The sequence below is a fragment of the Colossoma macropomum genome, unplaced genomic scaffold (assembly GCF_904425465.1).
Source record: "Colossoma macropomum unplaced genomic scaffold, Colossoma_macropomum, whole genome shotgun sequence".
Classification (NCBI taxonomy): domain Eukaryota; kingdom Metazoa; phylum Chordata; class Actinopteri; order Characiformes; family Serrasalmidae; genus Colossoma; species Colossoma macropomum.
The window spans coordinates 25,658,972-25,679,332 of record NW_023494796.1 but is presented as its reverse complement, the minus strand read 5'-3'; the positions used below and the strand labels follow the sequence as shown (position 1 = coordinate 25,679,332).

At 38.2% G+C, this 20,361-nt stretch overlaps 1 protein-coding gene across 1 annotated transcript in view; it reads left to right on the top strand.

Annotated features, from left to right (window-relative positions):
- rela (v-rel avian reticuloendotheliosis viral oncogene homolog A) overlaps positions 1–20,361 on the top strand; it is a 35,746-nt gene that overhangs the window by 10,148 nt on the left and 5,237 nt on the right. The window contains exons 4-8 of the mRNA XM_036583191.1: positions 7,949–8,094; positions 10,566–10,657; positions 12,746–12,880; positions 14,329–14,433; positions 18,292–18,507. Of these exons, the coding sequence (XP_036439084.1) occupies positions 7,949–8,094; positions 10,566–10,657; positions 12,746–12,880; positions 14,329–14,433; positions 18,292–18,507 (694 nt within the window). The remainder of the gene's footprint in view (positions 1–7,948; positions 8,095–10,565; positions 10,658–12,745; positions 12,881–14,328; positions 14,434–18,291; positions 18,508–20,361) is intronic.

The window sequence follows — 20,361 nt, the reverse complement described above, 5'->3', positions numbered from 1 at the left end:
GGCTATGGATGCTAGCGGTGTTACATTTACATGCAACTTACAGTTTAAACTGTTACAGAGGTACACGCATTTAGCATTAGGAGTCTAGCCCAAGAACTCTTATTAGTGTAGCAGGGGCTGTTTGTCTGGGCAGTAAGTCAGACCCCAGTTTTCTACAACATAACTAGCAGATTACCTCAAATTCTTCCCTCTTTAAAGATATTCCCATCAGTCGTACACATTACAACTTACTTCTCCTCAAATGTATTTAAGAATTAAATTTTTTCTACAAAATAATGTTTATTGACTGAATACAGCAATTGCCCTTTGACTCCTGCTATAAGTCAACAGGTTTTCTGTTCTTTTCTTCGTACAGGGATATATATTGAAGTTATCGTTGTTGGTAATTGACCGCGCTCTAAAGATGAGACAGGCTGAGGTTAGGCTGATAAGTTGTATCATATTCCTTTAATATTTGATGTCATTTTACAAAATCGCCGTAGAAAACAAACAGCATGCACATGCACACACTCTAGGCGCTTTAAAAGGCCAATTAGAGTTTATCATGTCATGAGAGAGGGTGCTTCCTGCCCAGGTACGTTTACTGCAGGCATAAAGAGGCCACACCTCTGACTGTGAGAGTCAGAAATCGATGCCACACAGATTGTAACTCGCACACAGTGCACTGTAAAACATTCACAACTTTCCCATAAACCGCACAAATACACACGAACTCGGACACGCCCTTCCAGAAACACTTGCATTGTTGAGCTGAGACTGATTCCAGCCAGGTCCCACCAGCTTTAGTGTGTTATTGCTCAGGAGGATTAATGTACACCACTTTTTTTCCCTTCTTTATTACGGCCAGGGAATAAAAGCGTAATACAAACTGTGGATGCTGCACATGGTAGATATTTTATTGCAGCAATGTCTAGGATGTCACGTTTTGTGTAGCCAGGAAGGTCACAATCTGGGAGACATTTACGTTTTACTTCTATGAAATTGTGTCTTATAGAGCTTCTCTTCGGCTAGCTGGACATTGGTTCAAAAGCAAATTTAAGGAATAGTTTGGCAAAAAGTTTAGCCCAAAAAATCAGGTTTACACAGTTTTCCCCCCTCTTACCCCGAATGTAGTCGATCAGCCAAAGCATGTTTGGGGTCGGAAGTTTTGCGGTGGAACTGCAAGGTTAAAGTAGGTATCAAGTAATGGAAGCTAATGGACATCAGTTTGCATTCTGCATGCCTAAATGATCATACTTGTCATGTAGTCTGAAATTGTTAAGTAATCTCAAATAGACTTGTGTGTTTTCTGACACTGTATTATATTGCATACTGTTGTCGATAGAGAAATAGACAAACTAATGTGGCAGAGCTAAAATGATGGCAGCTACTGTTCTGAAGTCGTACTTTGGTTGATATCCAGTTTATATACTAATACCGAATCAGAAACAAATCTTTTTGAGATTACTTAAGAGTTTAATGCACTTTGAGGCAATGCAGTTATCACAGTGGAAGTGTGTGTACATGCTTTGCATTTCCATTACATTTTAGTAGGCTGGAGTAGATTGCCAATAATATCAGTTGAATCAGACACCAATAATACAATCGTCATCGAATTTCAGCCCTTGTCTATAAGTGGTCACGTAAACAGGATATTCAGATTTCTTAGATTTATTGGATTTCTAGAAATCTGATTAAGAGCTGGATTTTAGCTCAGTAATCAGTGTTTTCCAGGCATGTGTGCCTTTACTCTGATTTCTTTCATTTTTGCTTAGTCAGTGTGTGTGTGAAAACAGCGCTGTCCTGCAAACAGTAAGCAGTGCTTAACACAGCACCCGCAAGATGGCAACAAAACATTGTCCAACTACTTGCTTGACGAAATGACTAATTTAAATGTTCTTTGTCTTCTAGGGTCAATATTTGACTCAATATAAAAAATAAAAAAAAAAAGAAAAGCAGCGGCATGGCCTGAGTGTTACATGTTTGTAATATGTTGTCACATATTATTCAATGAGTTTATTGGTGGGTTGCAAATCAGAAATCTGATTATTGCCTGCCTTGTGTAGTCCCACAATTTGCCCATGATCTGATTAGCAAAGTGCATATAAATGCATAGAATGAATTACTGCAGGGTTCATACGATCATGAAAATGCTGAAGAAGTCATGGAATATAGAAATTTGGTTTTCCAGGCTTGAAAAAGTGGAAAATAAGTGCTGGAATAATCATGGAATTTCCTGAAATTTCCCCCATGCAGTTCATCTCAACACATTTGAAGCACTGAAGAGTCTAGATCACAAAAAGCACCAAGACCCAAGACTAAAGTATCTGCATGTAGACGCGCTTTACTAACGTGTCGTAAATGATCTCAGCTAGCTAAGATGTAACATTCAGGACGTGTGTTTTGTAGATGTTTTGATATTCGAACAGTGTAGAAGACGAATCAACAAGCCGAACGTAAGAGGAGAAACACAGCGCTGCTGCTTCTCACGCCACGACCTGTGTGACTGGCTTCTTCACTGTGAGTCAAGCTAGGTTTATACCTGACACATTGTAAGAAGCACAAGGGTGCGCGCGCCAGAAGTGATGCAATCACAGCACCTCTGACCCTGCGCTGCTTAATTCAAAATGAATGAACTTTGAATTGAGATTTGCTGAGCACGTTCGCCTCTACGGCTGCTTGTATGATCCCTCTGTCGTACCATATCACAGAGGAAACTGCGTGAAGCTCTCTTACGAGAGTAGCTTGGTCTTCACAGACCATTTAAGGGGTTAATAAACTCCTGAGTTTCCTGAATTTTGTGGATTTGAAGCAAACGAGTTAAATGTAAACCATCAAGGACCCCATACCATGAGTAAAGTGCACAGTGTTAAATGGTCCTATCTATCAAATATATTGCTAAAATTATCGCTAAAACAAGAAATGGCGGGTCAGTATCACAGTATACCGGTCATGGAAAAGTCTGGGTAGTCCACTGTTTAAAAAGTGTTCAAACCCTGTTACGGGCAAAATCAGATTTTTCTGCACGGTCAGGTTACTAAGTACCTGTAAACACTCTCAGTCGTAGAATGCCTTGATCATGATGCGCATGTAGTTGGATGATTTAAGTTGGCGCTGTGTGATAAATTGTGTTTTCATCATTATCATGTTATGAGTTTATGTGATAAACATGTAGTTGAAGGCAACTTTTTGCTTTTAATATGGTCATCATGCTGTTGAACAGCTTTATCGAACATCAGCTGTTGTGTCCATTTTGTGTGTGTGTGTATTTGTGTGTTATTTATTTATGTATATATATATATATATATATATATTATTATTATTTTTTTTTTACTGAACTGTTTCTTGTGCAGTCCAGTGTGCAGATATCTTGTTTATGTGAACATATTTGCTTACAAAGCCCATGTGAGGGTTCAGTTTTTTTAACCTGTTTTCTGAATGAGTCATTTTCCCCTCCATTCTTTAGCACACTTTTTGGATGTTTATATGAAAGTACAGCTCTTCATTCATACAGAGACCTTAGTTTTTTTTTTTCCATCTGTAGCCTGGTGTCTCTCTGGGGTTGATTTCTGAGGAAGTGATTCTTGTGCTATAAATGTTCTTTCAATCAGGCAGCGGTAACAGAAATATGGAAATGTTTCTAGATCTTTCCCACGCCATTTTAGCTCATTATGACTGTTCATGCTTCATCCTGTACAGGACAGACGTTGTTGTTTAGGAAGATGTTGTCTGGTGTTTTTCCTCCAGGAAGAGCAGTACATCATGGTTACGAGTCCATGATCAGGCTTTTTGTCGTCATTTCCACTGCCCAGTGAGCTGTACTTTACCCGAGGACCCAGAGTACAGAGTGTGCTGATACGGAGTGTATGGGTGAAGCTAAAAATAGTACAGACCACTGATTGGTGAAGCGTAAGAGTGGGCGGCGTGGCAAAAATATACTACGATACAGTGTTTTCACCAAACACAATATGCATCACACTATTTAGTTTTGAAACAATTCGGGCAAGTTGGAAGAAGTTGGAACAGACAAAGTAGAACCTGTAGTGCCATATTCAAAATTTACAATAATAATAATAATAATAATAATAAAACTACTACAATTACAGTGATTTTCAGTCAATGTTTTACAAACTGCTGTGCACTACATCCAATTGAGCAGGCCCAAAAATAAATATAAATAAATCTCAGGTGGCTCCTCACCAAGCGACTTGAGAGAACAATCAAGATTTCATCTCTGAAAGAACCTAAAATAGAAGATTATTTGCTCATTCTATAATTCAATATGAGTAATAGTTTTGGTGTTTCTACCTAAGAGTCTAAAATGTGGAGAATAGTAGAAATAAGGAAATTCCTTCGATGTGTCCAAACATTTGAAACTGTAATAGTACTGGGACTGTATTTATTAATCATTAATCTTTTACCCATTCACTGCTTGAATGCTTGCTGGAAGACTTGTGGTTCACTATATTGTAAGTATGATCTCATTTGCAAGATGCAAGCCAGCTCTTGCTAGCTTCCATTTATTTTTAGCAACTTTAACACTGTTAAATGATGTTTGCTTTGAGCCCGGGGTCGAACCTGTTAGTTACTCTGGTCTAGTTAAGCCACTGTTGAATAAGATGGCCCTCCTGTAGAAGTAGCTGTGGACAGGAGTGTTAAATACAGAGTATTCATTGGCTTACAAGTGTCAATACAATGTTAACCAGTGCGTGATCAGATTCAGAGAGTCCTGTCCTTCCTGTTTCTGCTGAACGTCATAAACAAATCGGTTGTGCTGGGGGTTACTGAGGCTATTAAGCTGCAAACGGAAGACTGTAGGTTTGATTTCAGATGGGTACTAAGTTTGGATGATAATGTAAATGTAGACAAATGAGTGTCGTCTGTGAAATTGTCGTAATAAATAACATAATCATGATCTAAACTCAGTTATGAAGTACCACAAGTGAGCGATACAGAGCGAAACCCTGTATCTTGTGTTTTTTCTGCTTGTAATGTAGTTACCATATAATTATGAGCTTGTAATTATCTTGTAATATCACTTAATTACTTAAATGTTCTATTTGTAAAGCCTGTAATTAAGAGCAATATTTGGCAAAGCAGTAAAACCAAAAAAATCTTGTGGTGCTTGACAGAAAAGAAAGATTGATATTGATATTTTGTATAATATCAGTGCTATCAGTTGTCTGCATGGTGAATGGCAACTGTAGAGAATTGAGTTTTAATAAAAGGGCTACAGGGCAAACTTTAATGAATCATTTGCCAAATGTCAGAAAGTCAAATGTACACTATTTTGCCCTTACCACAGCTTTATGCAGTCAGCCCAGGCATGTTTAAGGTCTGAATGTTGCTGTATAAATTGACAAAGATGATGTAGCTAACTAGTAATGGGACGAGTATGACCGTCTGTTAGCATTGTGCTTACTTCATGTCTAAATTGTCACATATGTGTCTCAAATAATGGCAAATTTGTTAAGCATTTGTTAAATAGACTTACATATATGGTTTCTGGCTCTATATGACATACTGTTGTTTTAAAGCACATCACATAGCTGAAAACTGTAGTAGTAGCCATCTTGAAGCCTGAATATTGTCTGTAATTTTTGTCCATGCTTACAGATGGCATTGTTTATGTGGGTTCTGAGACTGTGGCACCTGTGACAACTCTTTACAGTTTGGGGCTCCTTACGAAGAGAATGACCAAGATCTGATATCTAAAAGAATCTGAAATAGAAAATGTATTATTGTTTGAATGATTACTGGAATACTGCAGCCAAAATGCTTAAAATGCTTTTGGTTCACAAAATTGTATGATATCATTTTGTGGATGCAAACTTGACTTTGTTAGTCTCCATTTATTATTCGCAGTGTTGGCACTATTGAGGTTTGCTTCGAGCCAAATGTTGAATCTGCTTGTTAATTCTCAGTCCAAAGCCGCTGTTGAACAAGATAGTCCTTCGGTATAAGTGGCTATGGACAGGAATGTTGAGTATACTTTGGTTTCCAAGTGTCAAGTGTACAATCTTCAGTAGCATGTGACTTTGAATCGTCTTCTGCTTGGGAAGGTAGGCTCTGAGTTTAACTTAGGTTTGCTTAGACTGTCTTAAGGCTGTCTTGGTGATCCTCGTGTTTTGTTCTACAACCCCATTTCCAAAAAAGTTGTGATGCTGTGCAAAATTCAAATAAAAACAAAATGCAGTGATGTGCGAATCATTTAAACCCTATATTTAATTGAAAATAGTACAAAGACAACATCAAATGTTGAAATTGAGAAATTTTGTCTTTCCAAAAATTTTTGCCCATTTTTAATTTAATGCGAACAACACGTTCCAAAAAAGTTGGGACGGAGGCAACTAAATGGCTTGTAAAGTTGTGTAATGCTAAAAAAAAAAACACCTGGTGGTTGATTGGCAACAGGTCAGTAACATGATTGGGTATAAAAGAGCATCTCAGAGAGGCTGAGTCTTTCAGAAGTAAAGATGAGGAGTCACCACTCTGTGAAAGACTGCACTGGAAAATAGTGCAACAATTCAAGAATAACGTTTCTCAACATAAAATAGCAAAGAACTTTTGCTTTTCATCATTTGCAGTACATAATATCATTAAAAGATTCAGAGAATCTGAAGAAATCTCTGTATGCAAGGGACAAGGCCAAAAACTAGTATTGGCTATCCAAGATCTTCAGGCCCTGAGGTGGCAATACATTAAAAACAGACATGATTCTGCAGATGAAAACACTGTCTATGCGCAGAGTTCATCACTGCATCTACAAATGCAAGTTAAAACTATAAAACACAAAGAAGAAACCATATATAAACAGGACCCAGAAGTGCTGCCACCTTCTTTGGGCTCAAGCTCATTTAAAATGGACTGAGTGGAAGTGGAAAAGTGTCCTGTGGTCCGACAAATCCACATTTGAAATTCTTTTTGGAAATCATGGACACTATGTCCTCTGGGCTAAAGACCACTCAGCTTGTTATCAGTGCACATTTCAGAAGCCAGTATTCATGATGGTATGGGGTGCATTAGTGCACATGGCATGGTTGACATGCACATCTGTGAAGGCACCATTAATGCTGAATGAGATATACAGGTTTTGGCAACATTTACTGCCATCCAGACGACGTCTTTTTCAGGGAAGGCCTTGATTATTTCTTTATATATTACAACAGCATTGCTCCATATTAAAAGAGTCCAGGTGCTAAACTGGCCTGCCATGCAGTCCAGACCTGTCACCACTGATAACATTTGGCACATTATGAAATGAGAAATACGACAAATGAGCCCTCAAACTGTTGAGCAGCTGAAATCCTATATCAAACATGAATGGGAAATATATCATTTCCAAAACTACAGCAGTGTCTCCTCAGTTCCCAAACGCTTACAGGGTGTTGTTTAAAGAAGAGGTGATGAAACACAGTGGTAAACATAACCCCATCCCAACTTCTTTGTATTATTTCCCTTTAAAAAATATAGTTTTCATGATTTGCATATTCTTGCATTCTCTTTTTATTTATCTTTTACTCTGCACAGTGTCCCAACTTTTTTGGAAATGAGTTTGTAGCAATAGTTGTGGTTTGAGGTTAGTCTAAGGTGTGAATTCTAGGGGCAGGGCTAGCACTTACAGGGCTGATAAATTGAGAAGGTATCCACTACAGAAGTCAGTGTGCTTATGTTTTTCTTTGATGAACTGTTCCTTTAATAAGAATGTGTCCAAAATAAATCTGCCTTCTTTCTTTCATCCTTTACGTATTATTACGTAAGCGTTTGTGATTATAATGTATATAAACCGTCTTAAACCGTCTTTTTTGTTTTTGTTTGTTTTTTAAAATTAGTATTTAAGCAAAGTCCAATATAACGACCTCTCCACAGTACTGCGATGACATAACAGCAGGACTCGAGGAACTTTTGACATGCAGCCACCAGTGAGAGATCAGATAGTAATCTACACTTCCTGTGCTTGTTTCGACAGGTGCATAACTACAGTGGCCCTTTAAGAGTGAGGATCTCCCTGGTTACCAAAAACCAGCCCTACAAGCCCCACCCTCACGAGCTGGTGGGTAAAGACTGTAAGCATGGATACTACGAGGCCGACCTTCCGGAGAGACGGGTTCACAGGTGCGTGTTTATGTCCTTTTTTTGTGTATGAGAGAGGTGAACTTCTTGTCTTCTGCGTCTAACGCAAGCTTCCCTGTGGATTAAATGAGTATTTCAGCGACAAAAACTCATTTTTCACCTACCCTAGATGTAATGAATTGGCCAAGACATATTTGCTGTCCACATTATGCAAACACTATCTAACCTAACTAGTCCTGATACTTAGGCAATACCACTTTTTAAATATTTTAGTTTGGTAAAAGTGTCTCTATCACTAATAAAACATACCAAGCTTGAATGGATGATATTTACGTTAGATATCACCCGGGCCTAGTGCGTGCACACAAAGAGGGGTCAGAATTCGGCACAACACCTGGTGTCTGAGATGGCTGGATATGGTTTAGATCATTTTTACAGCTCATTTTACAGGTGTCCAGTTGTTTCAGACTTTCATTCGGGCAGTCATTGGGGTCCAAGCGCTCTGTGCCGTTATGGAGGCAGTCGAACACAACTAAAGAGAGGTTTATGATGTTCTCTGAGTATAATCGATAGCATTAGGCTTTGAACAGATGAGTCAGAATACTTCGAAAATGACTTGTATTAACATCGTTAATTAATTGAACTCAACAAGCTTAGTATTTCCACAGCAGTTCTTCTTGTATTTGAGTCTCAAGGTGCTCCTAAGTTTCATGGTAAAATCAATACAGTGTTGTCAGAGGAGCACTGCTGCGGTAGGGCGATCCTACAGGGTATTGGTCACCTTTTTCACTGCTCATGAGTTTTCATGTCTGTTATTAGTCTAGAGGTTCTTAGTACGAGTTCTAGGTGCTTTCTACATTGTATGTGTTTTTGCTTTGTCGAATACAACTGATTCTGTCCTTTTTGGCTTTTTATCCAGCCCTTTATGAGTGAACATGTTATGTCAGCCTCTTTGAGTAATCACTGTGTCAATAGCTGAACTTGTGAACTACATTGTGAGGGCAGGTCTCAGGATTTAAGTGGAGATTTGGCCACAATTGCCAAGTACACTGGCAGGAAGCTCAATGATTGGACAGGATGGAACATAGCTACTAAAGTAAAGAGGCCCAGTGTCTGGAAAGTTCAGCAAAGGACTGCAAAATAAAATAATAAATGAATGAATGAATGCATACATTTTAAGCACATTGTATAGGCTTGTTCTATCTTGTGAACCATCTAGTAATCACAAAATCATGTAACCGAGTAGCAGAGCTTGTAGCCCATATTTGGTCTTATTTGTTTTGGATTTTTCCTGCTCTTGATACTAAGCATTGCAAAATCATGTTTTATCAGGAGCGTCCTCACCAACCAGTAATCTGTGATAAAATGTTGTTCTGCTCATCCGGTAAGCACATAGTTCTGTAACTTAAATTGAACTGCTGTGCACCTGCTGGAGAGTTATTCAGTTCCCTGTAGCCCTATTTCAGTTCTTATTACAGTTAGTTAATTAGTTTTACCATAGTAGAAGTGTTGGTGTATATTTTATGAAAATTCTTACGTTGTTGCTGGTGGTTTGGTTGTTGGTTTTGCTTTTAGTTTCATTAAAAAGAGTCATTTATAGCCTTTAATGAACATGCAGTGGTATTTTCCTAGTTTTGGATGAGCTCTTTTGGCCAACAGCAGTTTTAAGTGGCACCGCTGGTTAAACAAATCGTTTCCACGTTTTGTTTTTAACCAGTCGTAACTCACAGGTTAAATATGGATGGCATGGCGAAACACAATCGAAGCATTTTATTCTGTAAAAGAGTTCCGCACTGCAGACATTTAAACAGCTTTATTAGCTTCTGATAAGACGCCTCCCTGATGCAGTTTTCGGATAATGCTAGCATCAGCTCTGTTCCCGAATCACTGGATTGGGTCAGGAATCTCAATACTTAGTTATTTTTACTGTATATTTTCAAATGACTGTCCAGTGTTGTGCTGTGATATAAGTGCTCTTTCTGATGTCTGAGTAATTTATTTATTGATTATTGGTATTGATGATCAATATTGATAATTGATATTGAATAGGAATGCAGTGGAGCACTTAGTCAGATATTTGCATAACCAGGTAGGGATCGTTGTTCTTTTTGTTACTATTATCATTATTATTATTATTATTATTATTATTAGTAGTAGTAGTAGTTTTAGCATTTGTATTAGTATCATTTCAGTGTGCCGAAGAGTAAAACTGGGTCAGCACTTCTGCTGAGGCGCTTTATGAACTCAAACCTAGTTAATGTTTTTGGCTGAATCAAAGAAATTGTACCAAAATTAGTATTTCTTTTTTCACAAGCCCCATCTGGTTCCTTCCCCATGTGTCTGTTTCTACACGTCACATACAGCCACTTAGAAACACCCCGCATGCTTTCAGTTTGCTTTTGCTTTTACTCTGTCATGAAGCTGCCTATATATGGTATTTGCTTGCTCATTTCTCTCTCTCTCTCTCTCTCTCTCTCTCTCTCTCTCTCTCTCTCTCTCTCTCTCTGTCACAGTTTCCAGAACCTTGGTATTCAGTGCGTGAAGAAGAAGGATGTGGCTGAAGCTATTTCCTGCCGCATGCAGACGCAGAACAACCCTTTTAATAGTGAGATACACGCACGCACTTGCGCCTCCGCCTCTGAGTCATACTGAGCTCTATGTAATTCATCACAATAACAACACAGAAAATCCAGCTGTTCATAATGCAGTGTTATATTAACTCATTTATGTCCATCAGCTACATTCAGTATTATAAGGAAAAGTGAACAGCACCCGTTCACTTGACTTCACTTCGTCAGATTTCGGTCATTATTATCCAGATGTGTCAGCAAAGCTTTTATTAGTCAGAACTGAACCAGTTCTGTGGTAAGCAGAGCTTAGTACTAGCTAAGCTAGTACTAACCAGCTACTCTCTCCTGCTTAGCAGCTCTGTTTAACATTTAGAGATTGTTATTAGATCAGCATTTATTGCATGGTGGATTTAAAGCAAGGCAGGATGCTGTAGGACAGTTCCCTCGTAAGTGTAGAACCAGTCAGCAAATGGCTGCATCAAACTGAATAGTTCTGTGGGCCCAAGCATGGTTAGCTAACCGTGTTGAGATGTTGGACTGTGTCCATGTAGAAAAGCCACCAGAACGGTTACCCTTTGTGCTTAGAACCATGAATGCAACAAAAAACACAAACTGGGCGGCTTAAAGTGGTATTTTTTCTAGTTGTACTTTAGATTAACGTCTAACAGAACCAATTTCACACATTTATTCAGAATCAAATTTTTGTATTTGTTATTATTATTATTATTTTCCATTATTTTTATTATAAATCAGCTCTCCCATGAAACCAAAAGTGGTATGATAAGAGATGAACATTCACTTTTTAGTTGTATGATTTGACTGATTTTGAAAATTTTCTTCAGGTTTGTGGTCTGGCAGGCTCTGAGAACATGAGGACTACAGCTAAAATGTCAAATATGGACATTAATCAGTTCAATACTGGTTCAGTGATAATTGCGATGAAGTCTGACAAATATACATACTGTTCAAATGTTTGCTGTTTTATATACAGTAATTAATATGTATAACAAATATAAACAATTTAGCTTCATCATAAACTACACACCAAAAGGTATTACTGGGTGTTTTATTACATTATTAATTTAGGAACTGTAAAAACTAACTTAACAACAGACTTCAATATTAGGATAATTACAAATAAACAGTCAGTTGTTTCTTGAAGTTAGTTTAATCATTTCCAAAGCTCTCCTTGAGGATGACCAGTAGTGACAGTTACCATCCAGTGTTTACTTCATTTAATTAATCCTTCATTGAATCAAATCACATCAGGTGCTGTTAATGGAACTGAACAGATCCATGTGGTGGAGTGCAGTCAGGAACCAAACCTGTGTTGTATTTACTCGATTCTGCTAAACAACACATAATAAATAATAAAAAAAAAATTAACTAAACAACTTTCTTGGCTGCCTAAGACTTTTGCGTGTGTGTGTGTGTGTGTGTGTGTGTGTGTTCTGAACATTCTTGGTGAATTTATATGTTTTGTTGATTTTTCTAAGCGCCAGTACGTTAACACATCCTCTACAGGGAACAGAAAAATATAATTTTTGCATATTTTATTGCACTATTTCTGTTTATTTGCTAATGTGTATATAGTCTATGGTCTTATGCTATGATTGCACCCATCGATCAATTTGGCTGTCATTTTCTAATTTCAAATAAGTAGCCCATCTTCTTTAGGGGACAACAGCACCTGATATGACATGTAGTTTGACCACGGATGCCCAGACCATAGCGTAGGACTGCATATGCACTACCATTCACAAGTGTGGAATCACTGTTTCCAAAAGTATAAAAAGTTTTGCTGCAGATTCTTGTGTGAAAATATATATCAATGAAAAACGTGAAAATAATCAAACGTTGAATTAAAATTAAATGTCAGTTTAAAAGTCTGTTTAAAACGTATTAAATAAACTGCTTGTGTCAAATTAAGTAAATATCGTATTAGACATAATGTACTTTGGACAGTAATTAACGGGTCAAATTTTCTGTCTGGTTCTGCTTTCATTCTTTGTGCGTGTGTTTTTGTAAAGTGGTCTTATCCATGTCAACTTCCCCAGGATATTACTGCTTTTTTTGCTTTCCTCTCTGATCCCCACCCATCTTCTGTTCTCTCGCCGTTTCAGTTCCTGAGGCTAAAGTATGGGAGGAGGAGTACGACCTGAACGCTGTGCGCCTCTGTTTCCAGGCAACCATCACTTTGCCCAGCGGAGATCTGTTCCCTCTGGAGCCTGTCGTTTCTCAGCCCATCTACGACAACAGTGAGTCTGGAGGACAAATAAGAACTCTGACTAGGGCAGCATCCATTAAAACGTGCAGTAACTGTTCAAGTAAAATGGGTTACCCTGTTGGAACAGTATGATTATATACCACAGTAATGGTGTTCGAGACGCTATGCTACACAATTAATGTTCAGCCAGATCCTTAAAAAGAGCAGTAGCAGCTAAATCTTTGTTCTCTGTGGGTTTATTTGATAATTAGGTTCATAATTGACTTGGTGTGTCTACTGCTATGTTATAAATGAACCGATGAAGGTCTTAATTGTACTAGTGTTTGGTGACTGCCATCACCTGGAAGAGTTAAAACATCTAAATATGGATGCTTGTACAGTGAGATACCCAAAAAACTGAAGTCAAGGCACACCCCAAGCTCAAAAAGAAGTCACCACCACTGTGATATTTTACGTATTTTATATATTCAATCACTGCTATTGCAAGACCCATAATTTGCTAGCCATACATTGGTAGCGTTGATAGGATATGAGGATGACATTAAATGGTTTGCTGCATGTCTTGAGTGACACTTTCAACAACGGTCGGTTGTTGTAGTTGATGCGTCCGATATGGTAGAATTGGCCAGGCATGAAGACTTGAGCTACTTCGACAAGAGGCAGATTGTTATGGCCAGACTACTGGATCAGAGCATCTCTGAAACAGCAAGACTCCTGGTCAGCAGTGGTGAGAACCTACCGACAGTGGTTGCACAAGGGCAATAAAGGCTGTTCCGTCTGGTCTGAACTGAAAGAAGGGCTACTGTGGCGCTGAGGAAGTAGAACCCCTGGGTCTGGACATTCTTGTGGACGTCAAAGCAGTGTCATTCCCTGATGACAGTGGCCTCTTTCAGCGAAGTAATGGACATTGCCACACTGAACACATTGTTATGGAATGGTTTGAGGACCCTGATGAAGAGTTCATGGTGTGGTTCTGGCCCCCAAATTCCCCAGATGTCAGTCGGATTGACCATCTGTGGGGCGTGTTGGAGCAGGAAGTCTGATTTGTGGCAGCTCCACCTCACAACTTACAGGACCGGTGTTCCACTCTGACTCTTAAGAAGTATTTGTTAATATGTAGAATTTTATATTGCAGTATATCAATAAATCTGTAACTGTACCATTACTACCACACACAGTGCTCTGTGTGTCTGATATGGAAATTAGAACGTGTTTATGCAAATAAAAAAACAGGTTTGTTTTGAAGTTGAACTAAAATAACACCATTTAAATTCACTTGAATGTAGTTTATTTATTGCATTACATTAACACACTAAGAAGCATGTATAGGAAGCAGCTGTGAACAAACAACACAAACAACCCATTTCTATTCGTCATTTACAATCACAGTTTGGGCCCTGAAGTGAAACCGTGAGAAACTTTTGTTTGTTACTAATGCCACACTGTTCTGTCTCTATCTTTTATCTGTCATCTGTACAGGAGCTCCAAACACTGCAGAGCTGAAGATCTGTCGGGTGAACAGGAACTCTGGCAGCTGCAAGGGAGGAGACGAGATCTTTCTACTGTGCGACAAAGTGCAAAAAGGTGCGTGTGTGTATGTTAGAAATGAAACCCATTTAACCCATTTAAAAATCCTCCTTTTCAAACGAATAGTGTCTAAGCATCATAACAACTAAATATTTGCATTGAAATGGATAAAAAAAATAAACATAGAAGAGCTAAGTTACACTTTACACACAGTTAATTATGGTGTTGATGCATTTTCACATTGCATTGCACAATGCATTAGTGCATTGTAGTTCAAACTATCTGTAGTAGTGCAGACTGAAGCCCAGCTGCAGCGCACTGTATGTTTTCTGTGATGGACTTCATGACTGCAGCCCTGTCATTCAGAAATCAGCTTTTAAATGGCTTTTAAAACGATCAGCAGGTTACACAGGACAGTGCTTGTGGGTGAACTAATGAATAAATCAACCTGAGCCAAACTGGTGGAGGACTGAGAGCCTTGTGCTTACTCTTGCTTCAGCCCTCGAATTGCAGTTTGCAGCTACGTTTATTTTGTTTTTGTTTACAATATCGTGCTCTGTTCATCGTCTAGTTCCGACTGTTACAGTTATAGTCTTTGTAGCATTTGCTTTTCTGTATGGTAATGGTTAGTCTCGATTAGCATTAGTGTTCTGTAGGCCTGTAACGTTTTCTTGTACAATTAAATTTGTGATATTTTATATAAAGACCTTTGTAAAAAGGGAAAGTTTAAAACATGGTGCCTAGTAGCCTATTTACACATTTCCCAAATTTAGAATTCATTCAAGTACCTAAATTATTTCATGAACTGTAGAACTTGCATTGATATTACATTGTTATTACGTGTATAAACTGACTTGTTTTTGTCTAGAAAGTCTGTTTATGTGTTTAACAGTGATTGGTCAGTTTAAGAATAAGAAGGAAGGATGTTGTAAAATAGTGACTAAACCCGAAAGAAGCCGCCATTTATTGAAAAAACATATATTTACAAAATGTAAATATTATGTAAGGCAGTACGGAACCATCAGGGCTTACTATAAATGATTTTTGGGGATTGAAAAAATACATTGTAATTTTAGTTCATTATTGTTTGGTATAATACTGTAGTCTCTCTAAGCTCTTACACGGTGCTGTCTGAAAATGTGCCACCCCAGCGAATCCCTACGCTGCCAATGTGTCACTTGTACATGTTTAGGCCCACACAGATTGTCTCGTTTCCCTTGAGAGCGAACAGTAACATGTAACAGGAAGAAACAAACAAAAGATTAAAGTGTCAGCTTTCACACATGATTACATCAGTACTTCACCAAAAGACTTTCCAGCTAAATCATCATATTTAACACCAAACTAAGTTAATGTCAACACAAATATAGGTCACAAACCTAACCTACTCCAACATCAGCATTTTCCAGAGCACATTTATGAGGCTAATGCTAAAGTAAACTGAATAATGGCAATAATAAGTCTCCAGCGAACCAACCTAAACATGTAGTAATGAATTCTGCTGCACTAAAATTACCCGGAGGTGTGATTGTAGTTTTTCATTACTAAGCAGGACCACACCTTAAATCTAAGCATTTGCATGAAGACAAGCTGAATAAACAGGTGCTGTGCTTGATTAGAAAAACCTGCAGCCAGTGCTTTGAACTCCAATGTTTGCTGGCTTGTTAATGAATACTAGGTAACAAAGCTAACGACTTTATGGTCAAGCAGATTTTAACGTTATATTTATACTCAGAGGTTCTTCAGGGAACCTCGCACGTTACAGTGTGTGTAGTTATAGACCATATAGTGGACCACATAATTCTACTTCGGTAAAACATGTTAAACTGCGGAATATGCTTTGTAAAAAAAAAAAAAATATATATATATATATTAGTATTAAGCACATAGTTAACTTTAACAGAATCCCTGAATCTACCTCAGTAAGCTGCACCATCTCGAAAAAGCAGAAGACTAACAGAGTGGGTGTGTCTTGTGGTCTGGAAGCACCCACACGTCTTATGAGGTCAGCTCAGCGTGAGCACTCGGATTACTATATCGTGAATGATTCACACAAAACAAGGGGGCTACGTTCACATGGGCTTTAAGTTTCGATGTAATGTGTGTGGAAATTCCTGTTATAAATATACATTATGTATGTCCACATTTTAAGCCTCCCATTGGCAGAGATCAAACCATGTATACACGCTTTTTGTCACGTTATCACAACTAAATTTTATGTGTTAACGCACAAAATTTAACTTGCATGTTTGAACTTGTTTTGCTCCAAATGGCCATAAATGAATGTATTTTTAGGGAGATTTGCTGAGCAGGTTCACCTCAACAGGCGCTTGTATGAGAGCCTGAGAGCACGATCATATCACATCATAGACAAAACTGCAACGACGGAAGCTACTATAAAAGTAAACATGTTTGCTTCGGGTTGGTGTGCCATCTACCGAGTCTTGTGTGACATTCAGGCTTCACAGTGCTCAGTCTGCATCGCGGTGGCTAACCTAACACCATATGTTGCAGCTGCAGCTAAGAAATGATGAGCTAACTGCTGAGATACAGTCTTTGTGGTACTGTTTGGGTACTCAAAAGTTGTGAACTAACTCTTCCATCCTTTTTACATCACAAACGAGGTATCGAAGTTACATAAAAACATGCTTGTGCTTTCTACCTCAGGTTGGGTTGTGTCAGCTTTTAGAGGTCTGTTTCTCTGCTATCTCGTAAATACTGTAAAAATTGCATCAAAAGTCACTGACATTGTGGATTTGGACAGAACGAAAATCACTGAGAAACTTGGGTAGCCCTATAAATACATTACCTTCCCACACCATATAGAACTGATCCCTCCCAAACTAAACTTCAGTTAGAAAACTGAATATGTCTAAATAAATGTCTTTGTTAGCGTTAACTCCTTTGATTTCGAGCTAAATGCACTGAAATGGAGTATGATGTCCACTTAATCATAATGTATTATGACAAGACGCTAAACCACGCTGTGCAAATGAAACTGATGGACGTGTTTGAGAATATGGAAAACTAAATGTATAGGCTCTGAAGTTGTGAAACATCATTAATGTATTGTGCAAAGTAACCGATCCGTTCTGTGAGGTCAGAGTGTTAAACCTGGTCCGTACATGGGTCAGATTTCAGTTTCACTCGCAGACATTCATTTAAACTGCATTTTAACATTTTAATATCAAACTAATATTTAGATAATGTAGCTCTTTTTTTCCTCCTGGAACAGCTGTCTGTTAAATTAGTGTTGGTTAATTGATAAAATTTAATATTATGATATTTTCAAACATATCACGGTATCGCGCTAGCAGATGATGTTAAAGTTTAACAGTAGTAAAGTTAATGAGCTTATGCTTCCTGAATTTAAGCAAATAAGGTTAAATGTAGAGCATCAAGGACTGCATACCTTGAGTAAAGTGCACAAAAAGTGATCCATCCATCGAATATGTTGTTAAAATATCACTAAAACAGGAAATGGTATGTCGGTATCACAGTGATATACCGGCCAACATTATTCTAAATGTGTGCCATGGGAATTTCATTTTATGTCATGTCAAAGTCGTGGAATTCCAGTGTTTACAAAGTGAACGATCCCTGAAGGGTCAAACTAGGGAAATGCATAAACGCATTAAAAAATTTGTGGCCTTAATTATTTAATAGGTTAATGTTGATCATTCATTAGCTTTGACTGTCCTCATTTTTACATGTGAAAAAAGCACTTTAGTTCAGTGCATCATTGCAAATAATTATGCCTGAATTAAACATTAATATACTTGTTTTAATAAACATTAACAATGCTTGTTTGGTAACTTTTCTCCGTAACTTCGAGTGCCAGACTGTTTGAATGAACTCTTCTTGTTTTTGCTCGCTCATCTTTTACAACCTCTTCTCCCCTCCCTGTTCTTGCAGAGGACATTGAGGTGCGTTTTTTCCGAGACTCATGGGAAAGTAAAGGCTCATTCTCTCAGGCTGACGTCCACAGGCAGGTGGCCATCGTGTTCCGCACGCCGCCCTACTGCGACACCAACCTAACAGAGCCTGTCCGGGTGAAGATGCAGCTCCGCAGGCCCTCAGACCGCGAGGTCAGCGAGCCAATGGACTTCCAGTACCTGCCCTCCGACCCAGGTCAGCTATGATGACACGCATAAATATGTACACGCAGCCACTTTTTGTTCATATATGCTCATAATGATTGCAAAGTCTACTCTAAAATGAATTTGTTTTTGTGATGTTACCTGTGACAGATATTTAGTTTTTATTTTAAATTGGAGGAAAACATGCCGCCTAAAATTTGAACCTAAAACTGTCCTGACAAAGCAAGTTCATTTAGAAAGGCTTTTAGAAAGGCTGCAGTTGTATGCAAAAGTTTGAACACCCTTGGTCAAATGACATGATTTGTTCATTGTCTAAGTGAAAACACATCCTTTACAGAGAATAAATTATTTTTGACATTTCTCTGCAAATTTTAGTGAGTGTAGCTTTATAAAATGATGTATTTACATGTATAACAATAATAATAATAATAATAATACATCTGGTTCCCATCACCTTTGGTAAATTCCTCTAGCATCAAACCTCCCTGAAATGCTTTGCACTAAATTTCAACAATGTAATTATGCAGATTTTTATTTTTTTTTTTAATTGTTGGAATTCCATTTTGAGCCACACCCTAATGCCCTACATTCCTCTGGTTACCCATGTGTTTAAAATGTCCGAATGCTGTAGCAGTGTGTATCTGCACTGTTCCAGCCGTACTGCTTTAAAGCAGTTTGGAGTGGTACGAAGCTTTAAAACTCCACCGTTTATACAGAAGTAATCAGCTGATCTGATGTCAGTGTTAGAGCTCAGGAATTGAGGTGATACTGCTTTTCCCTCTCTGGCACAAACACTGAGTCACATCCTCAATCATGACACACAGACTGCTACACTCACTTCATTGTGCAACAAGCACGCTGCTCCAGATTTGACTGGTTTGCTTAGTAAAGAAAAAGCGCACAGTATTTGACAGATTTGTTTAATGTGTAACAGTGTTGGTCAGTGGGTGTATCATTTCAGGAGCCTATCCCCATCAGAGGGTTGCTGGTTTGAATCTCAGAGTTTTTGTACTCAATGACCTCTACTATTGGACTCTTTAAACAAGGAGCTTATTGGAAACTCAAATTTACACAGTTTTTATGGGACAAAACAGACAGAAGTTTGGACAAAATCCAGGCTTCAAGGTTGCTGAAACTGATTTCAACTACTTCTCCATCTTCATAGATTACAATAAGTCATATCGGGCCGGTTTCCCCGACTCATTGATTAAAATTTTAGACTAAAAAAAGATTTTCATTGGTAAACTACCGTTAATGTAACAATTCAGTCCTGGTCTAGGCTAATCCATGTCCACGAATCTGGGACACAGTGTCAAAACCTAAATAAGTGGGTCTATTTGAGATTACTTAAAAACTCGACACCGTTTGAGTTAAGCATGTGAATTCTAATGAATTTTGCTAATTGAGAACATGTAAGAGTTAATGAACGGATATTTGATTAACAAGCAAATCGGCTTTGGCTAAAGTTAATGTAGGGCTGTAAGTGTACTTAACTAAACGGTTCAGTAGCACAAAACATTCACCGCATGCAGAGGAATACAGTTGAAACGGTTTTATCATTCAGAAACAGCTGAGGGATATCGGTAGGTTTTTGTGTCAGCTGAGTAACAAAGGCTGCCTCTTCAGATGAGCTAACACTAACACAACAGCTAACCAGTACAACATCAGATGCCAATGACTCGTTTTCTACACAAGGTCTTTCGTCCTCAGCTGACCGTGTGTCAGCTGTAAGTTTGTCGGTTTAACACTCGAGTGAACAGGACAGAGAAATATCTTTTTTTCTGGACATAGCTAACGTTACCTTGAGTAGTTAGCCTGGTTAGCGATAAAGCCGGTATATTTTCTCTGTCTTTCTGTAATAAAAACTGTAACAAATACCTGAATA